Below are 27,541 nucleotides of genomic sequence, written 5' to 3' on the forward strand. Positions count from 1 at the left end.
ATGACATTTCAGACAGACTTTGGCATTTTTCTCAGCAATTGCTATCCTGCTTCCTTCTGCTGGCCTCTCTCTTTCCCTGGTTGTCTTCCTTCTGCATTTGTGTCACATGCAATCCCTTAACTCTATGCTCAACTCAAGGTATCTTCCTCCTCTATCATTGTGTACTTTTAGTCAATAGTGTGCACCAATGTTCATGTGCATGATGCCTGTGTATGTGTGTGAGACAGACAGAGAGAGATTGAGCCATAAACAGGGAGAGACAGAGGCAGAGAGGAGAGAGACAAAGATACAGACAGAGACATAGAGAGACAAAGATATTGATCCATAGACAGAGAGAGACAGAGACAGAAAGAGAGTAAGATACAGACAGAAAGAAGCAGACAGAGACAGAGAGACAAAGGTAAGACAGAGACAAAGATACAGAGAGACAAAGACAGAGAGACAGCAAATCCAGAGAGAGGCAGAGACAGAGATAGAGACAGACACAGAGACACAGAGACTGTCTTAGTCAGGGTTTCTATTCTTGCACAAATATCATGACCAAGAAGCAAGTTGGAGAGGAAGGGTTTTATTTAGCTTACACTTCTGCATTGCTATTCATCACCAAAGGAGGCCAGGACTGGAACTCTAGCAGGTCAAGATACAGGAGCTGATGCAGAGGCAATGGAGGGATGTTTCTTACTGGCTTGCTTCCCCTGAGCTGCTCACCTTGCTTTCTTATAGAACCCAAGACAATAAGGCCAGGGATGGTACCACCCTCAAGGTGCCCTCCTGCCTTGATCACTAATTGAGAAAATGCCTAACAGCTGGATCTCATGGAGGCATTTTCTCAACTGAAGTTCCTTTCTCTGTGTAACTCCAGCCTGTGTCAAGTATAGAGCTTCAGCCAGTATAGAGACAGAGACAGAGATACAGAGAGAGAGAGAAACAGAGAAAGATAGACTAAGATATAGAAAGAAACAGACAGAGATAGACTGATGGATAGAGACAGAGAGCCATCAAATCCAGGTCATACGAGAAGTCCTGTTTGTCTTTCTGACTTGGGCTTATTTCACTTAACATACTTATTTTTAGATCGATTAATTTTTCTGTAAATATCATGATTTCACTGTTCTTTGTAGCTAAAATCCCACTGAATATTTCTAGCACACTTTATTCATTATGCATTTGTGGCACACTTCAACTACACATTTATCTTTTGATGGTCACCCAGGCTGCTTTTATTTACCAGCTATTGTAAATAATGAGGCAACAAGCAGATCACATTTAATTTGAAGCAACTCTCTGAAAGGAAATCTTATCCTTGAAGCACAAGTCCAATAATTCAAAGATGGTGAGCACTAGTAGTATACACTAGCTATAGATGTTTGGCAGTCTGTTAATAAAGGTTAAAAGCCTTACAATGTCGGTGACTGTGGTACTGCCAGTGAGTCACAAGAAGCCACCCTTTACTCTATATGAAGTCATAACCACATATGGCATTTCTTCTCAGAGCAAACTGCACTCCTCTCTGGGTTGGCGAAGCCTGGTGAGCTTTTATTTCTCTTGTCCTATCCTGACAGTTTACAGAATTTAATTTTAAATCTTTAAAAAATAACTACTGGGAGCTAGTTACCATGTGACTGAGTCATGAAGTATTTCGCTGAAAATTTCAGAGCATTCATTTTCAGTTTTAAGTAGCAATGCAGAAGTCAGAGTACTAGATAATAAACACAGTGAGGAGGGAAGGTAGGAAGCGAGGGAAGGAGGGAGGGGAGGGAAGGTAGGAAAGGAGGGAAGGAGGGAGGGGAGAGAAGGTAGAAATGGAGGAAAGGAGGGAGGAAAAGAGGGAAGGAGGGAAGGAGGAAGGAGAGAAGGAAAGTAGGGAGGGAGGGAAGAAGGGAGGCGACACTGCCAATAAAGGTCTAGATTACAAAACCTCAGAACTTGATGCCTTCTTTTTTCTCCCTTGGCTCATCTTCTATCCTGTCTTTACCTATTCCTAAATCTGTAATATAGAAATCTTTTGTATTTTCAGTATTTGGCTACTTTGGGACATTTATATTCATTTTTATAAAAAAAAAGTATTTATTTGCATTGCATCATTTTTCCTTACACTTGAGCCTTAAATAAAAAGTGCTCCAGTGAGCAAGTATGAACTGGGCATGGTGGCACAGTCCTAGGGAAGCTAAGTGGAGATATGATGAGTTCAAGGCTAGCTTTGGTTCTTCAGGGTTATGGCCAATGGTAGGTTTTGAAGTGCATGGCCCTTGTACACACTAGATGCACTAGCTGGCCTCAGTGAATTAGAAGAACAGAAAGGTGTGGGAACGAGGAGGGTATATAGGAGAAGCTGGAGAAGAAGAAAAAGGAGATGGACTTGATCAAAATACATTGCTTAATTGTTTAAAAATTTATAAGTGTAAATTCAAATAGGAAAATAATCAAATAATGCATGAATATGAACAATTTTACATCTATAGTTCCCATGTTATAGTTTCAATTTGAAACCCTATGTATGTTATTTTTAACATTCTAAAAGTTTTACAAATTTAGAGAATTTTGAAATGTTTATATTATTTTCTTTGTTGCTTTGAGAAGGTAAAAATAAAATGTTTTTAAATCTCATTATGGGTATCACATGAAGATCAATTTCAGAAATTAAAATTATTTTGGTATTCTACAAGGCATGTTAGCAATTCCTTCTTTAGTACATTTGATTGCTGAATAAAAAAAGAGACTTTATAGATTTTGAATAAAATATAGTCTGATATGTATTGACCTTGTGCATTGAATAATTTTAAAGGTCCCATATTTGTGTCTTTGTAGAAAGTGTGGATTATGGGCCAGTATTTGTGCAAGAACCTGATGATGTCATTTTTCCAACTGATTCTGATGAAAAGAAGGTGGCCCTGAATTGTGAAGTGCATGGCAACCCATCGCCTACTTACAGGTAAAAATTAATTATGTATTTTTCTTTACAAAATACTTTATTATATTTTTATTTATTTATACTTCCATATATTAAATCCCAACCAGTTTCCCTGCCCTCCCTCTGGTCCTACATTCTTCACACTTCTCTGCCTCCTTCCTCCCCATCCATGAATCCTCCATCTCCCTTCAGAAAAGGGGATGCCTCCCAGGGTTATCAACTAAAGATGCCCAGGGTTATCAAGGTGTAATAAGATTAGGTACATTTCCTCATATTAAGGATTGATGAGGCAACCCAGTAGGAGAAGAAAAGTCCCCAAAGCAGGCAAATATGTCAGAAACAATCCCTACTCCCTCTGTTAGGAGTCCCATCAAACACTAGGCTACACAACCATATATGTATGTATGTATGTATGTATGGGAAACTATGAGGCTGACCCTAACTAAGACCCAGCTATCTCCCATAACCAGTAGAGGGTTTGAGACCAGTGGAGCCATAAAACTTTGAGCCTACAATTTGTCCTGCCAGCATGATGTGCTGGGGTAATGGCATAGAAATTGTGGCAGTAGCAAACAATGACTGGTCGAACTTGAGACCCATGAGAAGGGGACACCACTGACACTACTTGAAGGACTAGAAACCAGAGGTCAGGTGGCCCAGAAACCTAGAATAGAACCAAATCACACTTTCAAAAAATAAAAACCAAAAAATCAAAATTCAATGAAAATTGGTACCTAACCCAATTATCATCAGAAAGGTTTCATTCAACAATTAATGGAAACAGATGCAGAGACTCAAAGGCAAATATTATGCAGAGCCTGAGAATACTGCTGAAGAATTGGGGGAAAGAGTGTAGGAGTCACAAGAAAACTCATAGAATCAACCAACCTGGCTCACAGGGGGTCATAGAAACTTAACTAACAATCAGGGAGCCTACATGGCTACATACATGTGTGTGTGTGTATGTGTGTGTATGTATATGCATATATATATTTATCATGTATTTATCATGTGATTTTTCTCTAAGATGGCTTCGGAATGGAACAGAAATTGATCTGGAGAGTGACTATCGCTACAGTCTGATAGATGGCACCTTCATCATCAACAATCCAAGTGAACTCAGGGATTCAGGGCTGTACCAGTGCTTAGCCACCAACACATTTGGAAGTATCCTCAGTCGAGAAGCCACACTTCAGTTTGCCTGTGAGTAAAAGAAGATTCTTTTACCTAGAGTGTAGCTGCACAAGTTTAAACCTTCAGTTATAAATCCTAAGATTGAAAATATGTTATGAATTAAAAGTAGAAAAACCATGAATTTCTTCTGAGGGCATATTTAGTGTCCTAGCATATTTGTTAGCTCCCAAATAAACTCAACAAAGTATTCTTGAGCATTAAAATGTTCATGAAACCAGATGGTTTTACCAGACATCCTTTACCTGCTTGTGTCCTTTTCTGTGCATTTTATTGCTATTTCCTACAGTCTATCAAAGCACACAACAGCACACTTCAGAACCTCTGCATATATTAGAAGCCAAGGAAATATTATGAAACAGTAATGCTTCAGACTGTGACTGTAACTCCATACTGATTTTGATTAGATGAAACTGTCACACACACACACACACACACACACACACACACAACCAATATGTCACTGCATCTTGTTCAGTGGTATTACATACATGACTGGTCTTTTCTAAGACCATATTGCCTGAAGAAAGTGAAACTGTCTGGCTTAGTGCAATCATGGCACCTGGTATTTATTTACACAGTGACAAGATCATCCAGCACTGCCATTTCCTGCATGTTACCTAGGGAGAGTGAGACATTATCTTATAGACACTCTAATATGAGTATGCTTAAAGTACATCATGTGCACTCTTAAGCAAATGAAAAATCCTTGAAAAAAATGTGAAATTTCTTCATTGATGGGGAAAGCTTACACCACATTGAGAAGAGCCTACCATGTGAAATTTTTAATATTATTTGATAGTAAGTAATCCTATCTGAATTTAAATTCTTGAGGATTAAAATCAGCAAAAATTGAAAGGGGTTAAAGAATCCTTGAATGAATACATATCACTATATTCATTATATAAGTTATCAAAAATGATTTTAAGTTAATTTGAACTGAGAAATGAAGTAAGTAATTGATTCTGCTTCCCAGCATCTTCCTTGTGTCATTTCTAAAATTAATCTGAGATAGAGACACCCTCTTATAAAAGTGAGAAGAGGAAGAAAAGACTAAACAGTTGGAAAAACACGCAATGGGAAGACTATGAGTAAGATCCTAGGAAAATCAAAATCCTATTTTTTATGTCAATTTGGCTGATTTCAGAACAATATGCTTAGAAATTAAAAAGAAACAAAAAATGTACACTGAAAATACTATATTTATTTTGTAGAAACATTTGTGGCCAGTCATGTAATTATAAAAAGGTTTTGTAGTCGTGATAACAAAATAGCTCATGAAATCAAACAGGTAACCTTCCCTACCACCCTTCTATTGAATAGAATGGTCATTTTGAGATAGATACAACTTGACATTTTTAAAAATGATAGCTTTAATTTGACTTTGGGTCTCTCTTGAATACTGCAATTGCATTATAATCTAAATAATATTTATATTCTGAACTTATTAACTACTGCACTATGATTAATTTTTAAAATTATATAAGATAGCACAAGTAAATAATAGTAAGAGAATTAATTATGGGATTAGCACATTTCTTCTCTTTTTCAAAGTAAAAAACTATTTAATTTTCCTTTCTCATATTTAAGAACCATCAGGGCTTGTAAAACTTTTGTCATGATAATAATGTTAATAAATGGCATGTCCACAGTTAGGATCCAGAAGACTAAATCTTCCACATGAGGCTTAGATTACAAAAATATCTTTCTGTTATCAGCAGCTAACACCACCACAGGTTCTAGCTTTTGAAGACACTAGTGGATGAGGACATTAACGTTGGTTCTTTTTACCAGCAATAAAGAAAAATGAAAGGAAGGAAAAAAAGGAATGAAGGGAGAGAGGAAGGGAGGGAGGGAGAGAGGGAGGAAGGAAGGAAGGGAAGGAGAAAGGGAAGGAGGGAGAGAGGAAGGGAGAGTAGGAGGGAGGGAGGAAGGGAAAATATAGGAAAAGAGAGAAAGGGAAGGAGGGAGAAGCTATATCTAATGTGTTTAAAATTAACTGGAATATAAATTCTTCTGAACTGTTCTTTCTATTTAGTTGGAATAACATATTTATATAATAATTATTACAAATTGTCTTATTAACATGCTTATCTTGGCCCTCCTCTTAATCTGACTTGAGATAAAAGATCTTTATCAACAGCAGTGGGATACATATGCAAATCCTCATGAAATGCTGTGCACATCAGATGGACATGAGCATGGTCCAGGAAGTCTCATAATCATTGTGGTTGGAGAAAATACTTCCTGAGATTCTCAGTGGCCAAATCAGATAGATAGATAGATTATAGATAGATAGATGATAGATAGATGGATAGATAGATGATAGATAGATAGATAGATTATAGATAGATGATAGATGATAGATAGATGGATAGATAGATGATAGATAGATAGATAGATGATAGATAGAGGATAGATAGATAGATGGTAGATAGATAGAATACTCTACTTTAGAAGGAACTGTTGTTCTTAATAACGTCTCATATTTTACATCAGAAGCTTGTACTACAATATCTGCATCATCCCACAAGAATCAGCAGCAAAATTAACCAGTATGACAGAAAGCCTAATCTTTATTTTTGAAAAGGTAGTCATGAACTAATTCATTTAACTTACCGATATAGCTAAACACAGAGATAAAATTAGAATATTCTAAGTACCAGCTGACATCTTTGAGTTGCTGACTGAAGAGACACTTCCTGTTCTCCTAACCTGTCCCACACAGACACATATTAACTTTCTACTCATGAAATTTTCACACTAACTTTTCCCCAAAAGAATAGCTACAAATACATTTCAACTCACTTAATGTTAGTACTTTCAGCCTATGATTAATAAACATCTAGCCCACATGACTACAGTAAAAATTAATGAGGGTGAGAAATTTAAATTTTAAAACATGTTTTCAAGTTCAGAGATGGAGTTGCAAATAAACACAACACTGATATATTCTTTCCAGGAGTGAGCCTTAGTTATAAAGAAGATGATCTTGAAAAAATATATTTTCTTCCTGAAATCTATGTTCATCATGAGGGTGATTACTTTACATAGTGGAATGATCTCTCCTCAGTGACAAGTGAGAACATACCATAGCAAATATCGCCACTCTGTTAGCTTAGTGCCACCTGGATGAAACTTTAAATGGATAACGAAACTTTTTAATATTCTAAACCCAAAGTTCATTTTGGTCTCTCCAGAGTTGGTAATTTGTTCTTTTTAGAAATAATTCATGCCAACAAGTCAAACAGAAAATGAATCAAGAGTAAAATCTCCTCATGCTGTCTCTAACTTCAGAATATATCTTTATCTGCAATCCTTGGTAAATTGATAGTTCAGATCTAAATTTAAACATATTGCTTTTCAGGGCATTTAGATGATTTAGATCCAAAATAATCCATTCGTTTTCCTTGAAGCAGCTGATTAAAATAACCTCCTTAACTTTTGAGAGATTTTATGACTTGTAGACTTTATATCTAAGCCCTTTAATTTAACCTTTCATTTTCATATAAAACTCAAAAATTACCTCTTTGCGTTTTTCATAGCTTTTTTCTCTAAAGTAAAATTAACCTTAGACTTTAAAACCACATTTTACTAGTTTTAAGCATCTAATGAAATTATTTGAATAATCACTAACTCCACAGTATAGCCTAAGCTTATTTCATTAGTCCATAAGGCTTTGTTCATCATAACTTTATTAATTTATTTTAATATGAATCTGAATGAAGGAGTGACATTAGCCTGAATGAGTTCAGTGGTTGTAAAAATATTAGATTTTGTTATAAAATAAATTAAGGCTTTTTATCATTGTATCTTCTCCACACACAAAGCAACTCTATCCCTCCCTCTTTCTTCCCCTCTCTCTCTTTCTGTATATATATATATACATACATATATATGTATGTGTATGTGCATGTGTATGCATATGTACACACACACACACACATACACACACACACACACACATTTTATTTTGTTTTGTGCCACAGTCTTATGAACCTCAGTCTAGCCCTGTGTTGAGTTACATACATAGCTGATGACCTTGACCTTCCAGTCTTCCTGCGTGCCCCTCCACAATGCGGGGATCATGACTACTTGATTCCTTTTCAAATAACTAAATTACTGCTTGTTTTTGAAAGATAGCTTAACTACTTTTATTTTTAATTTTTTTAAAAATATTTTTATTTTCTATATTCTTTGTTTACATTGCAAATGATTTTCCCTTTCCCGGATCCCCCCTCCCCATATGTCCCATAAACCTTCTTCTCTCCATCCATTCTCCAATCACCTCCCTCCTTTTTTTCTCTGTCCTTATATTTCCCTCCAATGCTAGATCAATCCTTTCCAGGATCAGGACCTTCTCCATACTTCTTCATGGGAGTTATTTGTTATGCGATTTGTGCCTTGGGTATTCAGGGCTTCTGGGCTAATTAATATCCACTTATCAGAGATTTCATTCCATGTGTTTTCTTTTTTGACTGGGTTACCTCACTTAGGATGATATTTTCCAGATCAAACCATTTGCCTAAACATTTTGAGAATTCATTGTTTCTAATTGCTGAGTAGTATTCCATTCTGTAAATATACCACATTTTTTGTATCCATTCCTCCTTTGAGGGGCATCTGGATTCTTTCCAGCTTCTGGCTATTATAAATAACACTGCTATGAACATAATGGAGCATGTGTCTTTGTTGCATGCTGGGCAATCCTTTGGGTATATGTCCAGGAGAGGTATAGCAGGGTTCTCCAGAAGTGTCATGTCCAGTTTTCTGAGGAACCGCCAGACTGATTTCCAAAGTAGTTGTACCATCTTACAGCCCTACTAGCAGTGGAGGAGTGTTCCTCTTTCTCCACATCCTCACCAACATCTGCTGTCTCCTGAGTATTTGACCTTAGCCATTCTGACTGGTGTAAGGTGAAATCTCAGGGTTGTTTTGATTTGCAATTCCCTAATGACTAATGATGTTGAGCACTTCTTAAGGTGCCTCTAGGCCATCCGAATTTCTTCAGGTGAAAATTCTTTGTTTAGATCTATACCCCATTTTTAATAGGGTTATTTGGTTCCCTGGGGTCTAACTTCTTGAATTCTTTGTATATATTGGATATTAGCCCTCTATCAGATGTAAGGTTGGTGAATATCATTTCCCAATTTGATGATTGCCGTTTTGTCCTTTTGACAGTGTCCTTTGCCTTTCATAAACTTTGTAGTATTATGAGGTCCCATTTGTCAATTCTTGATCTTAGAGCATAAGCGATTGGTGATCTGTTCAGGAACTTTTCCCCTGTGCCCATGTCTTCTAGGGTCTTCCCCAGTTTCTTTTCTATTAGTTTCAGTGTGTCTGGTTTTACATGGAGCTCCAAGAAGTGACTGAACTACCATCCCTCCCCGATTCTATTGAATCCATGGGAAAAAGACACATACACAGTTATTCATTTTCAACTTGACTTCCTAGAACAATTACTGGGAGCAACTCTATCCCACCTTGAAAAGCATGGCCTTATCAATTCTCTTAGCTCTGCTCCTCTCCCCTGTCCTAAACTTTAGTGGCTAGTCTCATATAACCCCTGCTAAACGTCCCTGACCACCCATTAGCTTGTGTAGCCACTCTGTTTTAAGATAGTACATGCCTTTTCAACCCTTCTTCATCAGAAGCATGACAAAACTCTGTCTTTCTTTCCTTGTGTCTCCCTTTTCCTCCAGGGACTCAAAAGTCCCACCTCTACCTTCTGCCCAGCAATTGTTCCATGGCTTCCTTTTATTGATGGATCAAAAACAAATTGGGAAACAGGACATCAGCATCAGAACTACTCTTACAAACAGCCAGAATGATTTCCAGAGTAGTTGAACAAGTTTGCAAATCCACCAACAATGGAAAATGGTCCCCCTTTCTCCAAATCATCTCCAGCATGTGCTGTTGCTTGAGTTTTTGGTCTTAGCCATTCTGATTGGTTTGAGGTGGATCTCAGGGTCATTTTGATTTTCTTTTCCCTGATGACTAAGTGTAGTAAACATTTAAGGGCTTTTCGCACACTCAAGATTCCTCAGTTGATGGTTAAATCTCTGGAAGCTCTGGGGGTACTGGTTGGTTCATATCGCTGTTCCTCCTCTGGGGCTGTAAATGCCTTCAGCTCCTTGCGTCCTTTCTCTAGCTCCTCTGTTGGGGACCCTGTGCTCAGTTCAATGGTTGGCTGACAGCATCCCTGTCTCTGTTTGTTAGGCACTGGCAGGGCCTCTCTGTAAACAGCTATGTCAGGCTCCTGTCAGCAAGCACTTGTTGATATCCACAATAGTGTCTGATTTTGGTAACTGTATATGTGGTGAATCCCCAGGTGGTGCAGTTTTTGGATGGTCTTTCTTTCAGTATCTGCTCCACACTTTGTCTCTGTATTTCCTCTTAACCACCAACCAAAGACTACACATGGAGGGACCCATGGCTCCAGCCACATGGGTAGCAGAGGATGGCCTCCTCTCCATCAATGAGAGGAGAGGCCCTTAGACCCATGAAGGCTCATTACCCCAGGGTAGGGAAACGCCAGGTCAGGGAAGTGGGAGTGGATGGGTTAGTGAGCAGGGGGAGGGGGAATTGGATAGGGGATTTTTGGAGGAGAAATGAAGAAAGGAGATAGAATTTGAAATGTAAATAAAGAAAATATCTAACTAAAAAGAAGATTCCTCTGTTGAGAATTCTCTGTTTATCTCTGTACCCCATTTTTAGTTAGATTATTTGTTTTTTTGGAGTCTAACTTCTTAAGTTTTTTATATATTTTGGTTATTAGCCCTCTGTCAGATATGGGACTAGGGAAGATCTTTTTCCAACCTATAGGTTACCATTTTGTCCTATTGACAGTGTCCTTTGCTTACAGAAGCTTTTCAGTTTCATGAGGTTCCATTTATCAAATTTTGATCTTAGAGCATGAGCCATTGGTATTCTGTTCTGGAAAACTTCCTCTGTGCCAATTCCTTCAATGCTATTTCTCATCTCTCTTCTATAATATTAAGTGTATCTGGTTTTATGTTGAAGTACTTGATCTACTTGGAATTGAACTTTGTACAGAGTGATGAATAGAGATCTATTTGCATCCTTCTACATACAGACTCTCAAGTAGACCGGCATCATTTGTTGAAGACACTTTCTTCTGACCACTGTATGGTTTGGGCTTGTTTTTTAACTATCAAGTGTCTGCAGGTATGTGGGTTAATTTCAGGTTCTTTGATTTTATTACATTGATCAACCTGTCTGTCTCTGTATCAATACCATGAGATTTCTGTCATTACTGCTCTGTAGTACAATTTGAGATCAGGGACAATGATTGCTCAAGAAGTTCTTTCATTGTTCAGAATTGTTTTCTTGTTTTTTTTTCCATATGTAGTTGAGAATTCCTCTTTCAAGAGATCTGTAGAAAGTTTCACTGGAATTTTGATGGAAATTGCATTGAATCTACAGGTTGCTTTTGTTAAGATAGCCATTTTCACTATATTAATTCTACTGATACATATGCATGTGATATCTTTCAATCTTTTGAGGTTTTCTTTGATTTCTTTCTTCAGGGACTTGCTTAATAAAAGGTACACCAAGGTATTTTATATTATTTGTGAAGGGTGTTGTTTCCTTAATTTCTTTATTAGCCTGTTAATCATTTGAATATTGGAGGCCTACTGAATTGTTTGAGTTAATTTTATATCCAGCCACTATGCTGAAGTTGTTTATCAGCTCTAAGTGTTATCTGGCAGAATTTTATGGGTCGCCTCTATATACCACCATTCATCAATAAATAGTGATGCCTTGACTTCTTCCTTTCCAATTTGTATCCCTTGTATGTCCTTCTATTATCTTATTGCACTAGCTACAACTTCAAGTACTATATCAGATAGATTGGAAGAGAGTGGACACCCTGTTTGTCCCTGATTTTAGAGGGATTGCTTCAAGTGTCTCTCCATTTAATTTAATGTTGGTTATTTTCTTGCTGTATATAGTTTTTATTCTGTTAAGTATGTACCTTGAATTCCTGATCTCTCCAAGACTTTTTGACATAAATGTGTGCTGTATTTTTTTGAAGGCTTGTTCAGCATCTCATGAGATGGTCATATGATATTTTATTTGAGTTTGTTTATATGGTGGATTACCTTGATGGATTTTTTTATTTTGTACCATCCTGGCATCCCTGGGTTGAAGCCTAGTCGGTCAATAAAGATGAATAATATTTTTCATGTGTTATTGGATTCTGTTTGCAATAATTTTATTGAGTATTTCTTTGTATATGTTCATAAGTGAAATTGGTTTGAAATTCTCTTCATAGTTTTGTTTAGGTATCAGCATAATGGTGCCTCATTCAAGGAATTAGGTAGTGTTCCTTCTCTTTCCATTTTGTGGAATAATTTGAGTAGTATTTGTTTTAGTTCTTTTCAGGTCTGAAAGAACTCTACATTAAAACTATCCAGCCCTGGGCTTTTCTGATTTGGAGGTTTTAAATAATGGCTTCTATTTCCTTAGGAGTTATTGAACTATTTAGATAGTTTCGCTAAGGGTTTGTCTATCTTGTTGATTTTTTTTCAAAGAACCAGTTCTTGATTTTTTTCATTGTTGCTTTATTCTCTTTGTTTCTTTTTTTTATTCAATATATTTTTTATTTACATTTCAAATGATTTCCACTTTTCTGGCCCCCTACACCCCAAAAGTCACATAAGCCCACTTCCCTCCCCCTGTTCTCCCATCGACCCCTTCCCACTTCCCTGTTCTGGTATTGCCCTATACTACTACACTGAGTCTTTCTAGAACCAGGGGCCACTCCTCCGTCCTTCTTGTACCTTGTTTGATGTGTGGATTATGTTTTGGGTATTCCAATTTTCTAGGCTAATATCCACTTACCAGTGAGTGCATACCATGATTGATCTTTTGAGACTGGGTTAACTCACTTAGTATGATATTCTCCAGCTCCATCCATTTGCCTAAGAATTTCATGAATTCATTGTTTCTAATGGCTGAATAGTACTCCATTGTGTATATATACCACATTTCTTGCATCCATTCTTCTGTTGAGGGATACCTGGGTTATTTCCAGCTTCTGGCTACTATAAATAGGGCTTCTATGAACATAGTGGAGCATATATCCTTATTACATGCTGGGAAATCCTCTGTGTGTATGCCCAGGAGTGGAATAGCAGGATCTTCCGGAAGTGAAGTGCCCAGTTTTCTGAGGAACCACCAGACTGATTTTCAGAGTGGTTGTACCAATTTGCAACCCCACCAGCAGTGGAGGAGTGCTCCTCTTTCTCCACATCCTTGCCAAGACCTGCTGTCTCCTGAATATTTAATCTTAGCCATTCTGACTGGTGTAAGGTGAAATCTCAGGGTTGTTTTGATTTGCATTTCCCTAGTGACTAATGAAGTTGGGCATTTTTTAAGATGCTTCTCCGCCATCCGAAGTACTTCAGGTGAAAATACTTTTTTAGCACCATACCCCATTTTTTAATAGGGTTATTTGTTTTTCTGGGGTCTAACTTCTTGAGTTCTTTGTATATATTGGATATTAGCCCTCTATCTGATGTAGGATTGGTGAAGATCTTTTCCCAATTTGTTGGTTGCCAATTTGTCCTTTTGATGGTGTCCTTTGCCTTACAGAAACTTTGCAATTTTATGAAGTCCCATTTGTCAATTCTTGATCTTAGAGCATACTCTATTGGTGTTCTGCTCAGGAACTTTCCCCCTGTACCGATGTCCTCAAGGGTGTTCCCCAGTTTCTTTTATATTAGCTTCAGAGTGTCTGGCTTTATGTGGAGGTCCTTGATCCATTTGGATTTGAGCTTAGTACAAGGAGACAAGGACGGATCAATTCGCATTCTTCTGCATGCTGACCTCCAGTTGAACCAGCACCATTTGTTGAAAAGGCTATCTTTTTTCCATTTGATGTTTTCAGCTCCTTTGTCGAGGATCAAGTGGCCATAGGTGTGTGGGTTCATTTCTGGATCTTCAATCCTGTTCCATCAACCTGCCTTCCTCTCACTGTGCCAATACCATGCAGTTTTTTTTAACAATATTGCTCTGTAGTATTGCTTGAGGTCAGGGATACTGATTCCCCCAGAATTTCTTTTGTTGTTGAGAATAATTTTAGCTATACTGGGTTTTTTGTTATTCTAGGTGAATTTGAGAATTGTTCTTTCTAACTGTATGAAGAACTGAGTCGGGATTTTGATGGGTATTGCATTGAACCTGTATATTGCTTTTGGCAAAATTGCCATTTGAACTATATTAATCCTGCCAATCCATGATCATGGGAGGTTTTTCCATTTTTTGAGGTCTTCTTCCATTTCCTTCTTCAGAGTCCTGAAGTTCTTGTCATACAGATCTTTCACATGTTTGGTAAGAGTAACCCCAAGGTACTTTATACTGTTTGTGGCTATTGTGAAGGGTGTCATTTCCCTAATTTCTTTCTCAGCCTGCTTATACTTTGAGTATAGGAAGGCTACTGATTTGCTTGAGTTGATTTTATAACCTGCCACTTTGCTGAAGTTGTTTATCAGCTGTAGGAGTTCTCTAGTGGAGTTTTTTTGGGTCACTTATGTAGATTATCATATCATCTGCAAATAATGATAGTTTGACTCCTTCCTTTCTAATTTTTATCCCTTTGACCTCTTTCTGTTTTCTAATTGCCTGAGCTAGTACTTCAAGTACAATATTGAAAAGATAAGGAGAAAGGGGGCAGCCTTGTCTAGTCCCTGATTTTAGTGGGATTGCTTCAAGTTTCTCTCCATTTTGTTTGATGCTGGCTACTGGTTAGCTGTATATTGCTTTTACTATGGTTAGGTATGGGCCTTGAATTCCTGTTCTTTCCAATACTTTAAGCATGAAAGGATGCTGAATTTTGTCGAATGCTTTTTCAGCATCCAATGAAATAACCATGTGTTTTTTTTTCTTTGAGTTTGTTTATGTAGTGGATTGGATGGATGGGTTTCCATATATTTAACCAATCCTGCATCCCTGGAATAAAGCCTACTTGATCATGGTGGATGATCGTTTTGATGTGTTCTTGGATTCAGTTGGCAAGAATTTTATTGAGTATTTTTGCATCGATGTTCATAAGGGAAATTGGTCTGATGTTCTCTTTTGTTTTGGTATCAGCGTAGTTGTGGCTTTGTAGAAGGAGTTGGATAGTGATCCTTCTGTTTCTATTTTGTGGAATAGTTTGAAGAGTATTGGTTTAAGTCTTTTTTGAAGGTCTGATAGAATTCTGCACTGAAACCATCTGGTCCTGTTTTTTTGTTGTTGTTGTTGTTGTTGTTGTTGTTGTTGTAAGACTTTCTATGACCCCTTCTATTTCTTTAGGGGTGATGGGAGTGTTTAGATGATCTATTTGGTCCTGATTTAATCTTGGTATTTGGTATCTGTCTAGGAAATTGTTTATTTCTCCAGATTCTCCAGTTGTGTTGAGTATAGGCTTTTGTAGTAGGCTCTAATGATTTATTGGAATCTCCTCAGTTTCTGTTGTTATATCTCCCTTTTCATTTCTAATTTTGCTCATTTGGATACTTTCTCTGTGCCCTTTGGTCAGTCTGGCTAATGGTTTATCTATCTTGTTGATTTTGTCAAAGCTCCAGCTCCTGGATTTGTTGATTCTTTGTATGGTTCTCTTTGTTTCTACTTGATTGATTTCAGCCCTGAATTTGATGATATCCTGTTTTCTTCTCCTCCTGGGTGAATTAGCTTCTTTTTGTTCCAGGCTTTCATGTGTGCCGTTAAGCTGCTATTGTATGCTCTCTCCCGTTTCTTTTTGGAGGCATTCAGGGCTATTAGTTTTCCTCTTAGCACTGCGTTCAGTTCATTGTGTCCCAAAGATTTGGCTATGCTGTGCCTTCATTTTCATTAAATTCTAAAAAGTCGCTGATTTCTTTCTTTATTTCTTCTTTGGCCAAGGTGTCATTGAGTAGAGTATTGTCCAGCCTCCATGTGTATGTGGGCTTTCTGTTGTTTTTGTTGCTATTGAAGTCCATTCTTATTCCATCGTGATCTGATAGGAGACATGGGATTATTTTGTTCTTCTTGTATTTGTTGAGGTCTGTCTTGTGACCAATTATATGGTCCATTTTGGAGAAGGTACCATGAGATGCTGAGAAAAAGGTATATTCTTTTGTTTTAGGGTGAAATGTTCTATAAATATCAGTCAAATACAATTGGTCCAAAGCTTCAATTAGTTTCACTGTGTCCCTGCTTAGTTTCTGTTTTCCTGATCGGTCCATTGATGAGAATGGAGTGTTGAAGTCACCCACGATTGTTGTGTTAGGTGCAATGTGTGCTTTGAGCTTTAGTAAAGTTTTTTTTTACGAATGAGGGTGCCCTTGCATTTGGAGCATAGATGTTCAGAATTGAAAGTTCTTCTTGGTGGATTTTTACTTTGTCCAGCAAGAAGTGTCCTTCCGTGTGTCTTTTGATGACTTCAGGTTGAAAGTCAGTTTTATCTGATATTAGAATTGCTACTCTGGCTCGTTTCCCGAGACCATTGTCTTGTAAAATTGTCTTCCAGCCTTTTACTCTAAGGTAGTTTTTGTTTTTGACACGGAGGTTTGTTTCCTGTATGCAGCAAAATGTAGGGTCCTGTTTCCTTATTCAGTCTTTTAGTCTATGTCTTTTTATTGGGGAATTGAGTCCATTGATGTTAAGAGATATTAAGGAGTAGTGGTTATTGCTTCCTATCATTTTTGATGTTAATTTTATACTTGTGTGGTTATTTTCTTTTGGGTTTGATAAAAGAAGTTTAATAACCTGCTTTTTCCAGGGTATAGTTTCCCTTATTGTAATGGTGTTTTCCCCCTATTATTCTTTGTAGGGCTGGGTTTGTGGAAAGATATTGTATAAATTTGGTTTTGTCATGTAATATCTTGCTTTCTCCATCTATGGTGATTGAGAGTTTTGCTGGGTATAGAAATCTTGGCTAACATTTGTGTTCACTTACATGATCTCTTACATGAGATCTGCCCAGGATCTTCTAGCTTTCATGGTCTCTGGCTAGAAGTCTATTGCAATTCTGATAAGTCTTCCTTTATATGTTACTTGGACTTTTTCTCTTACTGCCTTTAATATTCTTTCTTTGTTTAGTACATTTGGGGTTTTGATTATTATGTGACTGGAGGTATTTCTGCTCAGGTCCAGTCTGTTTGGAGTTCTGAAGGCTTCTTATATATTCATGGGCATCTATCTCTTTAAGTTAGGGAAGTTTTCTTCCACAATTTTGTTAAAGATATTTCCTGGTCCTTTTAGTTGTAAATCTTCACTCTCATCTATACCTATAATCCTTGGGTTTGGTCTTTTCATTGTGTCCTCGATTTCCTGGATGTTCTGGGATACAAGCTTTTTGCATTTTGCATTTTCTTTGACTGTTGAGTCAATGGTTTCTATGGTATCTTTGGCATCTGAGATTCTTTCTTCTATTTTTTGTAGTCTGTTGTTGATATTTGCATCTATGGCCCCTGATTTCTTCCCAAGGTTTTCTATCTCCAAAGTTGTCTCCCTTTGTAATTTCTTAGCTGTTTCTACTTCTGTTTTTAGATCCAGGATGGTTTTGCTCAGTTCCTTGTTTGTTTTCCTGTAATTCTTTAAGAGATTTTTGTGTTTCCTCTTTCATGACTTCTGCCCTTTGAATCACTTTCTCTGAATCTGCATTTCTTTAAGTCTTTTTTGTGTTTCTTCTTTATTGGCTTCTATCTCTTGAGCCTTATTCTCCTGAATTTCTTTAAGTGATTTTTGTGTTTCCAGTATATGGGTTTCTAGCTTATTCATGTTCCCCTGTATTTCTTTAATAGATTCGTTTATGTTCTTTTTCTGTTCTTCTAGTAGCATCATGACCAGTGATTTTTAAATCCAAATCTTGTTTTTCTGGTGTGTTGGTGTATCCAGGAGTTGCTGATGTTGTTAATTTTGGTTCAGACCTGCTATATTGCCTAGATTTCTGTTAGTAGCATTCCTACGTTTGCCCTTTGCCATCTTGTTATCTCTGGCATTAGTTGGTCTTGTCTCTGGCTGATGTTTGAGCCTCCTGTGAGGCTCTAGGGCTATTTCTGCAACACTGGATGGCTGGGTTTCCCCTGTCAGAGATTGCTGATGTGCTGCCCTCCTCTTGGGTTTCCTTGGAGCCCTAGTGTGCCTTGCTCCAGATTGTGTCTGTGAACCATGGATGCCCATTTGCTCCTTCAGGGCGTGCTGATGGTGTATGCTGCAGGGACCTTTTCCGAGTGCTGATCACTCTGCCAGGCAGCCGCTCCCTCAACCGGGTTGGTGCACACAAGGCTAGCCTAGCTACTCATGCCCTGAGTCTAGGCAAAAGCCTGGCAGGCTTAGGCAGGAGCAATGTTTTCCTCGAGCTATGACTGCTAACTGGTTCTTTCAGGTAGCCAAGATGGCAGCGTGTAAGCACTCCCTGAAAGTGCCGGGAGAGTTTGCTAGGCTAACAACCTCCTGGCCGGGTTGGCACACAGATGGCCCACCAGACAGCCCAGGGCCTGGGTGCAGTCCAACGCCTGTCAGGCTTAGACCCCTGCTATGTTAGCCTCGTGCTATGACTGTTAGCTGGCTTTGCCTGCTAGAACTCTCTGGTGTCCAGTAGTCAAAATGGCGGTGCACACACATTGGGACAGACTGCTGGGCTGACAACCTCCTGGGCTGGTTGGCACACCAATGGCCCCCAAAACAACCCAGGGCCTGGGTGCAGGCCAACCCCCGACCCCCGCGATGTTGGCCTCAGGTTATGTTTGTGTACCTCAGGCTGTCAGTTCTCTCTGGTATCCGAGAGCCAAGATGTTGGAGAGTCTCTCATAACTGACTGTAGGGAGGGAGAGTTCTGATGTGGCTTCTGTGTGGTGAAAGGCTCTGTAAATCTGCCGCCAATTGCAGCCCAGCTGGCCAGTGATGGTCAGTAGTAGCGGGTCCAGGGTCTGCCAAGACCTTGTCGCCTTGGTTCCACTGCTGATGGCTCTTCCTCTGGACGAGCTGCTGCTGCTGCTGCTGCTGCCACTGCTGCTGCTGCCCCTTACAGAAGCCATTCTCTTTGTTTCTAATTGGTTACTTTTTGCCTTGAGTTTGATTATTTCCTACTGTCTACTCTTCTTGAGTGTGCTTGCTTCTTTTTGTTCTAGAGATTTTAGGTGTGCTGTTAAGTTGTTAGCTTGAGATCGCTTCAATTCTTTATAAATTTTTCTCTTAGCACTGCTTTCATTATGTCTCATAAGTTTGGATATGTTGTGATTTTATTTTCATGAATTCTATAGTCTTTAATTTATTTCTTTCTTTCTTCCCTGACTAAACTATCATTGAGCAGAGAGTTCTTCAGTTTCCTTGAGTATGTGAGATTTCTGTAGTTTCTGTCACTGTTGAAGATTAGCCTTAGTCTATGGTGATCTGATAGAATGCAAGGGGGTATTTTAATCTTCCTGTATCTATTGTAGATGGTTTTATGTCTGATTATATGTTTGATTTTGAAGAAGTTTCTGTGAAGTGCTGAGAAGAAGGTATATTCTTTTGTTTTGCAGTGAAATGTTCTGTAGATATTTGTTAAATCCATTTGCTTCATAACTTCAGTTAGTTTAATTATTTTTCTGTTTAATTTCTTGTTTAATGACCTGTCTGTTGGTGAGAGTGGGGTGTCAAATGTACCACTGTTATTGTGCAGGGTTCAATGTGCATCTTGAGCTTTAGTAAAGGACATTTTATAAATTTGTGTGTCCTTATATGTGGGGCACAGATATTCAGAATTGAGACTTCATCTTGGTAAATTTTTCTATGAGTATGATGTGTCCTTCCCAAACTCATTTGAGTATTTTCATTGAAATTTTATTTTATTTGGACGTGAGAATGACTAGTCCAGCTTATTTCTTGGGACTGTTTGCTTGGAAAACATTTTTCCAGCCTTTCACTCTAAGTTAGTATTTATCTTTGTTGCTCAGGTGTATTTCTTGTATGCTGCAGAATGATGGATCATATTTATGTATCCAGTCTGTTAGCCTATGTATTTTTTATTGGGAAATTGAGTTCATTGATGTTGAGAGATATTAATGACCAATGATTGTTAGTTCCTGTTTGTTGTTGTAGTTGTTAGAAGCGGTATTTTGTGTATGTGATTCTCTGCTTTTGGGTTTGTTGTGAGACGATTGATTTCTTGTGTTTTCTTGGGTGTGCGTACTCTTCTTGTGTTAGAGTTTTTCTTCTAGTATCCTCTATAAGGCTGGATCAGTAGAAAAATAATTGTCATATAATATCTTGGTTTTTCCATCGGTGAAAATTGAGAGTTTTAGTGGGAATAGCAGTCTGTGCTGGAATCTTTGATCTCTTAGGGTCTTCAAGACATCTTTCCAGGATCTTCTGGCTTTTAGCATCTCTATTGAGATGTCGGTTGTAATTCTGTTAGGCCTGTCTTTATGTGTTACTTGGCCTTTTCCCCTTACTGCTTTTTATATTTTCCTTTATACTCTACATTTAGTGATTAATTATTATGTGGTGGGAGGGTTTCCTTCTCTGGTCCAATCTGTTTGGTGTTCTGTAGGCTTCTTTTGTTTTTATGACCATCTCTTTCATTCTTTAGGTTAGGGATGCTTTCTTTTTTTTGTTTTGTTTTTTGTTTTGTTTTTGTTGTTGTTTTGTTTTATCAAGACAGGGTTTCTCTGTGTAGCCCTGTCTGTCCTGGAACTCACTTTGTAGACCAGGCTGGCCTTGAACTCAGAAATCTTCTTGCCTCTGCCTCCCAAGTTCTGGGATTAAAGGAGTGCGCCACCATTGCCCAGCGGGAAGTTTTCTTCTATGATTTTGTTGGTGTTTTCTGCCCTTTGTACTGGGACTCTTTACCCTCTTACATTCCTATTATTCTTAGGTTTGGTCTTTTCATTGTGTCCCAAATGTCCTGGATTTTTTGGTTTATGAATTGTTTTACACTTTGCATTTTCTTTGCCTGCTGTGTCAATGGCTTCTATGGTATCTTCGACACCTGAGATTCTCTCTCCCATATCTTGTTTTCTGTTAGTGATGCTTGCATTTGTAGCTCCTGTTCTCTTTCCTGTGTTTCACATCTTCACAGTTGCCTCCATTTGTGATTTCTTTATTGTTCTTATTTTCATTTTTATATCTTGGACTATTTTGTTCATTTCCTTCACCTGTTTGATTATATTTTTCCTCTATATCTTTAAGGGACTTACATGCTTCCTCTTTTAGGGAGTCTACATTTTTAACTCTGTATTCCTGTATTTCTTTAAGGGAATTATTTTTATCCTCTTTAAAGGCCTCTATTATCTTCCTGGGATATAATTTAAGATCAGAATCTTGCTCTACGGGCATTAGAGTAATCAACTTTTGCTATAGTAGAAGAGCTTGGTTCTGATGTTGCCAAATGGCATTGGCTTTGGTTTATTATGTTCTTACATTTGCTGTTCACCATCTGGTTGTTTCTGGTTTTTACTGGCCTAGGTATCCCAGATTGGAGCAGGCCCCCCTGGAGGCAGTTGGAGCTGTGTGCCCTAGGTTAAGCATGCCTCCTGGGAGGCAAGCAGTGCTATGTCTCTGGTGAGAGCAGGCCTCCTGTGCTCCTCCTTAGAGTAGGCCTCATGGAAGGTAGACAGTGCTAGGGGAGGCAATTTTCCCCAGGTGAAGATAAAGGTGTGGACCTTGAGGGAGACGAGACTCTGATTTTGTGGGGTAGAGCCCATGTTTGCTGGGTATTGTGGGGTCCCATCTGATATGGGTATTTAGGCAACTGAAAAAAAAATGAAAGTGAGTTTTATCTTGTTCTATCTGGGAATGTATACCATAAAGAACATAAAATAAAGAATTGTTTGCAAAGGTAGGAGAGTTTTTGCATATGTTATGTTAGGATGAAACCTCAGTTTTAATGGAGACCCCAGGCTAGAGATTCTAGAAATACAGGGTTAGCATTGTGGAAAGTGACAGGCAGCCAGTTGCAACTCGACTAAGAGTGAGCCCATACATGGCACTGGCAGCATAATTGGACAGGTGGATCTAGATAAGTCCCTTCTATGTAGATGCTGTCATCATCATAATAGATGATAGACTGGGACATGGAGCAGCTGCTAGGTTTCTGTACTGCTTTGGAGCAATATTTCCTTATTATGTCCCATTCCTCCTCTTTGAAATGTGAATATTTACTCTATGCTTTGTATGTTGGGCATCTTTAACTTGTTTTCATATTTACAGTAGCATGTAAATAAGTTTTCAGAGACTTCAAATTTTAGGTTTTTGCACAGTATTAAAGCTGTTAAAACTATAAGAACTTTTGAAATTTACTAAACATCTACAATTTTAGATCCCTGTGAACTAGCAGCATCAGAGATAGTACAATATGGATCAGACTTTTGCATATTTGTTCCCCATGTAGTACTCCTGATCTAGGAGGTGTGGCATTTTGGAAGGTGTACAGAGCTGGAGAAAGCTGTGGAGAAATCCCACTGGTATGAAATAATCTTGAATGATAAATCTAGATGCTTAGCCCTGCTTCTTCTTCCATCTCTTTTTGTTCTTGGTTCTTCATCTGATGGTACCATGTGCCTCAGCTTCACACATGCACAAGGCTCTCCCACCTCCCCGTTTTTCACACATGAGAAAAGGACTCCATTTCTCAAAGCATTAGCCCAAGTAAATTGTTCCATCTTTGTGTTGCTTCTTGTTCCAGCATTTGTTCAAAGTAATGGGAAAGTATCTAATGAAGGAGATAAAATAAACATAATTCATTCTATGCAAATGCCTATGTCTTTGAGTTATAGTGAATTCAGGAGACACATAATGATCTTAGGAGTCTTGTGCTCTATGTCAATTTTGTCTTCCAATGTAAATTCAATCTAGCCTATTGCAAATATTCATCTTCGAAAAAGCAATAGCTTAAAGATTGATAATTTCCCATTAATCCTACTTTAGGTCAAGTTATATTCTAGCACCTGGAGCTTATATGATCTATTAGTCTTATAAGGAGAAGCTGAAAATCAGCTAACAAGCTGGTATTAGCACAGTCTCATCTTACTTAAAAATTTAGCATGTAGATGTGGGCTTAAATTGAAGTCTAAATTTAGTTATCTAAGTTTATACAACTTGAAAGGACTAATAGCTCATAATATTAGTTCAAATTGCCTTTACCACCATCTCAAAAACTAGGATGGCATTGTAAGTATATATAATGGTTAGTGAACATTTAAATACAAGACATAAAAATTAACTGTTAACCTAACTTATTTACCTTGAAAAACCCTTGTATCTCTGCAACATTTTGAATATGACATTTTGTTCACTGATTGCAGCATGACAGTCATTGAAGGAGAAATAAAATTCAGTAATACATACATTTTAACTGGTCCTTTGAACTGGAATGGTTTGTCCTTGCCCAGGGCCTGTTGAAACTCCTACACCACAAAGTGATACCCTTCATTGTTACATATAGCAGATGTTATTTTTCTCCTGGCCTCTGACATGGAGACAAATTACCATCTCCCCATAAAACTTATAAAATGAAATTGCTTCTCTTCATTCATAGATTATGCAGTCTTTGTAGGTCTACCTCATTTACGAAATTTACAGCCTTGCTCAAAGAGGGGAACTAACAGAATAAGAAAAAAATGTTCCCTTTAACATACTGCATTAAAATCTAACTCTTCTAAGTGTGTCCTTCTGCTAAAATTGAATTAAAATATATGTCACTATTTATATTAGGACAATGTATGACTGAGTGTTTACCACAAGGACAAGAAAAAATGACAAACATGAATATAGCTTTCGTTTAGAAGTATCTTGGGAAGATAACTCACAAGGAATTCTGCTCTTGAACAAACTGAAGAGCTCATCAAAGTAAAACTTGATTACTGGGACCTTGTTTAGCATGTAAACTCCTCACATATACCTTGCTCAGGTTGCCTTAATGGTGATGCTTTCTGAAAGATCATTGTGGATAAGAGTTATGTCTGCGCTGGTTTGTCACTGTTCTAGAGGCAGTGGGGCCTGCGAGAACACAACCAGTAAAGCCTCATGCAATAGTCAATTCTATTGAAAGTCTCAGAGAGTTTATACTCAGAGAGTTAAGCGAGGTTCATGAGAACTTGACTTCTTATGAGCCCAAGCTGTATACAATCACAGCAATACGCCACAGGTGACAAATACCTGCTTTCTAACAGAGGCTTATAAAAGATAGTTTAAACTTTTAATTGACTGACAACAGTTAGAGATAATGAGCAAGCTGAAATAAGCTCGCCCCTATCCACTACACTTGGGAGAAGCACGAAAACACATTTCAGGTCTTGAGGAAAAAGATCACAAGACTCTTTTGTCCTTTTCTTGGCTCGCACATATACTCAGAATTCTCCTCACAAGACTCAATTCCTGAACCATGTTCTGGCACTTCTTTAAGAATTGGATGCATATACATGCACACACACACAAGCACATACACAGATACATGCATATGCACACAATCTAACATTGACACTCATATACACGTTAATACACACACACAAACATACCTGATACTTATCTATGCCATAATATTAATAAAATTTTAATCCTACTACAAATTAGTGTCTAAAATACCATTAAAGTAAAGGGTTATATTTCTTTCACAATAGGCTTTTATTTTTTGTGCTATCACTGTATCTCAACTCTTTCCCTCCTAGTGAAGGGTAAAATAGAAAATCAGTAAATCTCTCTTTCAAGAAAAATAAAGCCTATTAAAGTGTGTGTGTGTGTGTGTGTGTGTGAGAGAGAGAGAGAGAGAGAGAGGGAGAGAGAGAGGGAGAGACAGAGAGAGACAGAGAGACAGAGAGACAGAGAGAAACAGAGTGATACAAAGACAGAGAAAAATGAATGAAGCTGTTCCGTTTTTTTTTTTTGTTTGTTTTTTGTTTTTTGTTTTTTAAGAAGAGTGTTCTATGGGAGCCAAAGCCAATTCGAAAAGGAGGAAGGAATGAGGCAAGCATGAAAACCAATGGGGGGTGTCTGTCCACTTTATCAAAATTGGAACATCTATTTAAGGAAAATAATGATTAAAATGTTTAAAGACACCCCATTAAGAATAATCTAGAAGTTAGAATATACATGCAAGTACTTCCATAGTAAGAAGCTGGAGACAACCCCCCCTCGCGCCCCCCAAATGTGCTTTTGTATTAGTTCAGCAGTAAGTAGGCTAGAAATGGAATCCGTGGAACACAGGCTGTCCTTCTAGAGGACGGAGTTCTGCTCCAGCACCCACATAGGAGGCTAACAACACCTATTGTCTCAAGTTCCAGGGGATATGAAGTCCCTTCTGGCCTTTTAGAGCATAATGCTCATGTTTAAATTACCTGAATGCAAAAGCATACATGTTAATAATAATATTAAACTCTCAGCAGTGACTGCATTATAGAATTTACAACAGGAAGTGAGACAGAAGCACCACATAGCAAACCTATACTTAATTAGGAATTGTTATGGAATTGGCTTCTTTTCTTCAGCTGTAAAAAACACACATGGGTATCTTGGCTTCTTTCTCATCCTTACAAACCAAAGTTTAAAATATGCCTCCTGGCATAGTTATTCCTGGAAGCAGGATTTCAATTTCAGCATTGCATGCAAAACAGCAGTCTTCAAATTACAATCACTCTACATGACAAAGACAGAAAAACTCACTTTATCCTTTTTGAGAAACTAAAAACCCTATTTAGCTCCAAATTATAACTTTTTAGAGAGTGCAACAGAGGGAGAAGGAGAGAGAGAAAGACAGAAAGAGGGAGAGAGCAGAAGAGGGAGGAGGGGAGAGAGAAAGGGAGGGACGAATGGACACACACACACCACACACACACACACAATGGTGGGGTGCTATAGTATTCTCAGGCTGATTTCTAGCAATGTCCACAACCCTAACGTGCTTTTTCTTTCTATGTAATTATCAAGTCCTTAATGTTAATTTGTCCCAATTAATTAGCCTTTCTACTGTATAGACCTCATCAATTTAGAAGAGTTGGCTTTCATATGCCTTATTTTTTGGCTATACTGTAACATATCTGCAGACCCACACCCCTGTCATTGTTGTTGTTACTATAAATACACATTTCTGAGAACAGATGATCTCTCTGTCACTCACTCCCTTCCTCTAGAACTTCTCTGCTCCCTATATTGTAAAATCTTGTATAATCTTATGCAAACTAAGCTATATAATCTTTAGTTATGTTTTATGATCTTAATTAAGACAAATCCATGTTTCATGGACATGTGTATGTAGCCCTACTTCTTGTTTCTAACATTTTTCTTGTTAAGTACCTCCAAGACCACAGTTCTTCTTTCTTACATAGAATTCCTCTGGATTCTACATTGCTCTTTAGTGAATTGTACAACAGATTACCCCCTGATATTCCCCAATACTCCATCCTTAGCCCTGTTCTCACCTGCCTGTCGCAGCATTCTTTGGTGGGATCACTACTTCTTCCTGAGGCCTCAGAGCTTCATTCCCCAGACTTCCTTGATCCCAGGAGAACACTTGTCCCTTGCTGTGCTGTTCTGTCTGCTGCTGGGATATGTATCCTTTGCATCCTCGGGAATCCCTCCCTCAGATCCTCACATGTCAGAGCCGTTACCATTTCCCTTAGAGTCCTGCTCTGAATCCCTTTGTTTGTCCATTTATCTTAGTTCTTTGCTCTGTATCATGATAGAAAGGGTTGTCAGAAAGCTTTCAGGAATTTCATTTTGTGTGCTTGCACTTGAACACACACGTGCACACATTGATGGGTAAAGGCAATATATACATTCTGTTTGTGGAATGTCATATACATAAATATATCTATTTGTTCATAGATTCTTCTCTTGAAGCACTTCCATGCCATATAGTTCGCACCACTGGTTTATGAATGTCTGAGAGAATGAGGATATTTGCTTATTTTTAAATAAGAAACACAGTCATTGATCTATAGCCATATATTTTAAATTAATATTAGTTATATAGAGAGAAATTAGTACCCTTGGTTTTGAACTTTATAAAATATTAACATAACATATCCTCTATACCAGATATTACAGAAAATGCTTTCCATTTTGTTGTCATGGGAATCATTACACACTCAATAGATTCCACTATCATCCTGTATTCCCCATAGTCTATAGAGGCTTCTCCTTGCAATGTTACAATGTATACTATGCAATATTATATTGTAATGATTTTCATATAGAAAACATTTCTAAATATTATAAAATATTCCAAAGGATTATAGAGAATGTTTGAATTCTTAAGAAAAAGTACAAATCACTGAGAAATTATAAATGCACATATCACATTAACAGATAAATAATAGATACCCAAAGAAAAGTACATATTTGTTCATTTACCCACATATACAAAACAGATGTTTGTAGCTTTAACAATATAATCCCAATCAAATGAGCCTATTTTACAAGAAAAATTTATATTTTTAAAACCTATGTCAAAATGAACATAACCTAACATAC

The 27,541-nt window shown here is 37.8% G+C and overlaps 1 protein-coding gene across 1 annotated transcript in view; it reads left to right on the plus strand.

Moving 5' to 3' along the window:
• Cntn5 (contactin 5) overlaps positions 1-27,541 on the plus strand; it is a 515,033-nt gene that overhangs the window by 14,789 nt on the left and 472,703 nt on the right. The window contains exons 3-4 of the mRNA XM_052189412.1: positions 2,809-2,932; positions 3,939-4,114. Coding sequence (XP_052045372.1) covers positions 2,809-2,932; positions 3,939-4,114 — 300 coding nt within the window. The remainder of the gene's footprint in view (positions 1-2,808; positions 2,933-3,938; positions 4,115-27,541) is intronic.

The sequence above is a fragment of the Apodemus sylvaticus genome, chromosome 7 (assembly GCF_947179515.1).
Source record: "Apodemus sylvaticus chromosome 7, mApoSyl1.1, whole genome shotgun sequence".
NCBI lineage: Eukaryota > Metazoa > Chordata > Mammalia > Rodentia > Muridae > Apodemus > Apodemus sylvaticus.